This window comes from Podarcis cretensis (assembly GCF_951804945.1).
Source record: "Podarcis cretensis genome assembly, chromosome: 6".
Lineage (NCBI taxonomy): Eukaryota > Metazoa > Chordata > Lepidosauria > Squamata > Lacertidae > Podarcis > Podarcis cretensis.
Genome location: NC_137175.1, coordinates 6,734,978 through 6,741,191, shown reverse-complemented (window position 1 = coordinate 6,741,191; position 6,214 = coordinate 6,734,978). Strand labels below are relative to the sequence as shown.

General features: G+C 53.6%; 1 protein-coding gene across 2 annotated transcripts in view; it reads left to right on the top strand.

Annotated features, from left to right (window-relative positions):
- The first annotated feature begins 5,117 nt into the window (after positions 1-5,117).
- Positions 5,118-6,214, top strand: part of SAMD10 (sterile alpha motif domain containing 10) — a 53,537-nt gene continuing 52,440 nt past the window's right edge. The window contains exon 1 of one of the 2 annotated variants that reach the window (XM_079979987.1): positions 5,118-5,766. In XM_079979987.1, the coding sequence (XP_079836113.1) occupies positions 5,655-5,766 (112 nt within the window). In that variant the 5' untranslated portion in view covers positions 5,118-5,654. The remainder of the gene's footprint in view (positions 5,767-6,214) is intronic. The other variant, XM_079979986.1, reaches the window with a different exon arrangement.

The window sequence follows — 6,214 nt, the reverse complement described above, 5'->3', positions numbered from 1 at the left end:
ATGCTGGATGTAGTGCCTCCCGGCATCAGCTAGACACCCTCGCCCGCCTCCACCATGCCGCGCCGAAGCAGCGCCACACCCGGAGCCTCCATCTGCTGTGGCCACCGTGGCACGAAGCGTCCAGCTGAGCCAGGCGGCGCCACCTGTTGATTTTGCAGTGTCCCGTGCACAGCGGAATGATGAGGAGTACGTGCCACATACTCTATATTACTTTATTTACACTTCAAAGCTGGTAGATTACAGAAAAACATCTTGCCTCTGCCGGAGCAGAGAAAGCATCCTCTCTCCTCTAAAGCACGGAGAGAACTCTGTGAGAACAGTGAAAAACAGGAAACCGGTGTACGTCACATCCAGTCTCCTTTCCCGTGGGAAAACCCAACAGCAACTCTGACTGGAATGTAAACATTGTCTTGTGACAAGCATTTCGCTGCACAGTGAAGAGAGCAGAAACCAACACCACCTCCAGCCTCCACCTCTTCCCTGCCAGAGGAGTCGCCCTCCAGCCGCTGCCCACCTCCTCCAGCCCTGCCAGCCGCACCGTCCTCCCTAAAAAAACTCTGGGAAATGCAGGGGGCTCTGGAGGGAGCTTTGCACCACGGCGCCGAATTTGCTTAAGGCGGCCCTCACCCCATAAACGAATCCTGGGGACTGTGGTTTAGAATTCCCATCACCTGTAACAAACTACAGTTCCCAGGATTCGGGGGGGGGATTCGTGTGCTTAAAATATATGGTGTGGCTTTGACCATAGCATATGCAGTGGTACCTCGGATTACAGACACTTCAGGTTACAGACTCCACTAACCCAGAAATAGTACCTCGGGTTAAGAACTTTGCTTCAGGATGAGAACAGAAATCATGTGGTGGCAGCACGGCAGCAGCGGGAGGCCCCATTAGCTAAAGTGGTGTTTCAGGTTAAGAACAGTTTCAGGTTAAGAATGGATCTCCAGAACGAATTAAGTTCTTAACCCGAGGTACCACTGTAATGTGCTTTGCACAGGCAAATCTGGATGAATGGTCAGTAAATAGGTTGCCTAGAGGAGCCCTTGGTTTTCCAGTTCTGAGCTGGTCTTGCCTTGACCTTGGGACACATCAGGTCAAACCCACAGCAGAGACCTGTCTGATGAGACATGCCAGCCAGGGGAGCAGCAGCTGGTGAGTTGGCAAGGGGAATGGGGACAGGGAAATTGTTACATCTCCTGAAGGTCACCCATGCTAACACCCTCACCTCCTTCCTTGTCAACATCCTCTCCCCTTGCTGGGCATATCTGCGGTGACTGTTGTGTTTAGCTGGCTAGAACAACCTGTCAAAGCTGATGAGGTTATTCTCCTTCTGTGGCCTGTAGTGTACATTGCATGCTGATAAGATCATTAGCCACGGCCGGGATTCGTTATATTGGATTTCTTATTATGCTGAATTGGAGTCATCTTTTTATTTTATTTATCCTGCTCCCCTGGAATAAGCCTGATTAATTTTTCATGGGCCTTTACACTACTGTCTCTCCAGTTATATGGTCAAATTAAAGGGGAGCGGGTCGTGAAACCTGGTGAATTTAAATGGAGTAACGGGAGCTCTTAACGCTTTTGTCCCAAACAATAAATTAAAAAGACAAAGCTGACTCCATCTGCTCCAAAACAGGGAAAAAACTATGTAAAGGTCAATGGCTAGCACTATGTCAGCAAAGAGGGTGGCAGCCATACAGAAGGTTGGGACGCATTTTGGAACACTTTAGAGCTGTCTAACTAACTCCAGTGCTGCTGAGCTCAGCTTGAGGGCTTCTCACAGGTATCTGGTTGGCCTCTGTGAAAACAAGATGTTGGATTAATTGGACTTTCTGTGGAGAACACTTATTGTTGTTGTTTAGTTGTTTAGTCATGTCCAACTCTTCGTGACCCCATGGACCAGAGCACGCCAGGCACTCCTGTCTTCCACTGCCTCCCGCAGTTCGGTCAGACTCATGTTTGTAGCTTCGAGAACACTGTCCAACCATCTCGTCCTCTGTTGTCCCCTTCTTCTTGTGCCCTCCATCTTTCCCAACATCAGGGTCTTTTCCAGGGAGTCTTCTCTTCTCATGAGGTGGCCAAAGTATTGGAGCCTCAGCTTCACGATCTGTCCTTCCAGTGAGCACTCAGGGCTGATTTCCTTAAGAATGGAGAGGTCTGATCTTCTTGCAGTCCATGAGACTCTCAAGAGTCTCCTCCAGCACCAGAATTCAAAAGCATCAATTCTTCGGCGATCAGCCTTCTTTATGAACACTTATGATGACTGCTAAACATGTGAGTGTCAGAAATCATTACCTATCTCCCAGTAGACCCCAATCTGCCTTCTTCCCATCCCTAACAGAGGACTAGATCTGCTGTGTAGCGTTCGAAATTCGTTAGGTGCCAGACGCATTTTGCCCCTGACGTCTCCATCGCCTGGAGGTGCATGCCTGGGGACCGTCGGATCCTGACCGTTTTCACACACTAACGGCGCATCCTGTAGAATTCTATCTGCGATACTTTTTCTGCAGTCAGAACAAATTTCAGGAACCCAAAAGTGGTATTGAAAAATGCAACTTTGGAGTTGCTTGGCCCCCAAATCACAACTAGACATTGTGTTTTGGCGACTGTAACCCTGGTTTCAGGAGCCACTTGGCACCTAGATTATATCTGAGTTTCTACGTGTTCACCCTGCAGCTTATCCACCCCTCTACCAGCAGTCTTATCCTCAGCCAGAAGTGACCCCACGTGACGTGGGTAAAATACCTGAGGGGACGTAAGCTGTGGTGGGGGAGGATGTTTGGCCCCCTTGAGTACACGCTCCTTTTGCTGTAAAAACAGGACCCCCTTCCTTCTATGTGCATATCTGAAGATATGAAATGGCCACCCTCTGACCATTTTTATGGGTTGAAGAAGCCATAATACGTAACACTGAAGTCTATTTCTGCTTGATGGCTTTTCATAGAGGCCTTCTGCAATATTCTTGCATGCCGGGAGTCATTGCATTGTATTTTCATCACACGCGCTCCCTTCCATATGCTCGCTACAAATGGTGTGTTCAATAATCCACAAGTGGAGACATAATAGATCACTGGAACACTCGGCAGTGACTCTGTCGCCTGAGTAAGTACAGTGATACCTCTGGTTGCGAACGGGATCCGTTCCAGAGGCCCGTTCGCAACCTGAAAAGAATGCAACCTGCGTCTGTGCACGCATGGATCACGATTCGCTGCTTCTGCGCATGTGCGTAATTTTGTGCGTATGCACAAGCGGCAAAACCCGGAAGTAACCCGTTCCGGTACTCCAGGTCGCCGCAGGACGCAACCTGAAAACGCTCAACCTGAAGCAAACGTAACATGAGGTATGACTGTAATCCAGGGCCTTCTTTGGATAGCCCAATTTTTTTGCTCTCAGGGTCACTTTAGCAAAGCAGTCCATTGTATGCCTTAAATCTTTAGGCATTCCAGGCCTGGCCAAACTCGGCCCTCCAGCTGTTTTTGGACTACAACTCCCATCATCCCTAGCTAACAGGGCCAGTGGTCAGGGATGATGGGAATTGTAGTCCCAAAACAGCCATGCCTGCCCCAATATAACCAAACTTCCACAGCTCTAACTGCACTTGCGCAAGCCTGCATCCCTCACAGTGTCTCCTTCCTTCCTTCCTTTGTCAAGGAAGAGCTGTAGCTCAGGGTAGAGCAATAGCATTGCATGCAGAAGGCTAGAGCATGAGACTCTTAATATTAGGGTCATGGGTTCGAGCCCCACCGTGGGCAAGTTTCCTATTGCAGAGGGTTGGACTAGATGACCCATGTGGTCCCTTTCAACTCTAGGAGAGAGCTACTGCTGGCCAGTGAAGACAGTATTGATTAAGATGGTCTGTCTCAGTGCAAGGCAGTTTCCTGTGTTCTTCTATTTCCTATGTTCCTCTGTCTTCCCTGCTGTCAAGGCACAGTCTCTCAGCTCCTCAGGAGGCGGCTGGTTCCCCGTCTCTCCAACTGCTGTTGTCAAGCGCTGTGTACATTGGATGGCACCCGCCTTATCCCTAACCGACTAGCTAATAGCAACCATTAATCAGGAGGGGGGTGGGGAAAACAAAGGACCGAGAGGAGGAGGAGTAAAACAGGCAACTCTAGAAAGACGTTGGCATATGGCTACAAATATATAATAGTTGATCCCTCCCCTATGGTGGCTTGAGGCTAAATGACAGATGAGTCTTCCGATCTCAGAGTATGTTTTATTTTATTTTAATTCTGAAAGTGGCTAAGAAGCAGCTTAAGTTTAAGTCTGTAGTTTAAAACACCCCCCAAATAGCAATAAAGCCAAGGGCATTCTTAATAATAATAATAATAATAATCTAAAAAGATTAATCAATTCAACCCTTTGGATGCTTACACGAAGCTCCAATGAATTCGATTGGGTTGTTCTCCGAGGTAAGCGTGCATAGGATTACTTGGGAGTAAGCCATTAATCTGGGTAGATATGCATAGTATTGCAGTGCAAAAGGCGTGGGGTAATAAAGATAGAAATAAATAACACCAGGTACGGCTGGGAAAACCAGCCCAACCAGAGGCAGGGCAGGGCGAGGCGGATCGGGGCGTGTGCGCAGCGGGAGCACGTGCGCGCCCAAGCGCGGGGCTACGGCGGAGGCCTCCCCGAGAGCGCCTTTGCGCGGCAGCCGGCCAAGCCGAGAGCCCTTCGGGGCGGTGGCCGCCGGGGAAAAGCCAGCGGCGGGATGGGCGGGATCGCGCAGGGGGAGTTGCTGCCGGCCGGAGCCAGCCAGCACCCGGCCGGATGGTGCCCACGCTGGCCTGGCGGCCGAGAGGTGGCCCGCGAGCCTTGACCTCGCCTCCAGCCATCTCGATCCGCCAACGCGCCCTCGCCAGCCGAGCTACGAAGCACCTCGCGGTCGGGCACGCCGTGCGGCTCCCGGCTCCTTTCCCCGGCAGGTTGCAGGCCCGATCCTTTCCCCGGCAGCTTGCAGGCTCCCGCCTCCCGCGGATCCTCCTCCTTTCGCAACCTTGCGGAGAGCTTCTCCTCCCTGCCGGAGCCGGGGTCGTGCCTGCTGGGCCCAGCCCAGGCTCCGGCGAAGGGCTCCAAGGCGCGCCGCCACCAGCAGCGCCACGCCTCGCCTGCTTGCCGGGCTTTGTCCGGGACTTGCAGGCAGCCGCTGTGTCTGCGGCCCTTCCCCGCCCAGCTCGGGGTGGGAGGACCGGCGGCGGCGGCGGCGAAGGCGAAATGATCGCCTTGTTGTTGGACTCTGCCGTGCGCCTCCCTGCGCAACGAGGCAGGGGCTGGCACGGGCGGCGGCGAGGATGACCTTGCAGGGATGTCGGCGAGGGGCGTGTTTGAGCATCGTCTCCCTCCGATCCGGCAGCAGCAGCGTCGTCGGGTGACTTGAGAGTAGGAGAGAGACAGAGACAGAAAGAGACAAAAGCGGGAAGGGAGGAGGGAAAGAGGAGGAGGCGGATTTGCAGTGATAGGCGGTGCGCAAGGCGAGCGCTGGCCACTTTGCTGAAGTGTCTGGAACGTGGAGAAGAGAGCAGCGCCGGGATCCGTCCACACGAGCGGCAGCGGCAGCAACACGGGCTCCTGTCCTGCCCCGCCCAGCCCGGACCTCTTTGCGCGAGACCGCCGATCGTCTGAATTCCGCCGCCCATCCCCGTGCCTCGGGCCGCATGCGCTTGATGTTCGCGGAATTCCGCTCCAAAGGCAACCCCTTGCCGGACACGGGAGGGGGCCATGAACGGGCTCTGGCGATGAACTGCGGCGAGACCAAGGAGATGGAAGGTAAGGAAGGGGTAGCCGTCATGGGGGGCGCGCCTGGGCAGCTTTGGGTACCTGGCAACCCTCGCCTGTGGCTCTCAGGTGAGCGGGGTGGCTCTTTGCTCTGAGTCCGGCTCGAGGGCTTGGCTGATGCCCTTCGGGGCTCTTCTAATCATCGCATGCAAGCTGGGACTCCGGAGGGCAATTGTTCGACCTCCGTGTTAAGTTAGGCGCGCACGGTGTGTGGATGAGGAACAAGAGCTTAAGAGACAGAAAGGGAGGTGAAGGGCTGGTGGTGGCCAGCTATTCTTCCGTCTTGCGGGTGAGGATGAAGGATGAGCATGCCTGAGGCTCTGATGCGCGTAGGTGGCTGGGCAGAAGAGGTGGTGTGGGGCTCGGAAGGTGCCCCGATGCTTGCGAGTGGCTTCATGTGCCCGTGTAGGGAGGGAATGTTGCACGGACTCTCCCGAGC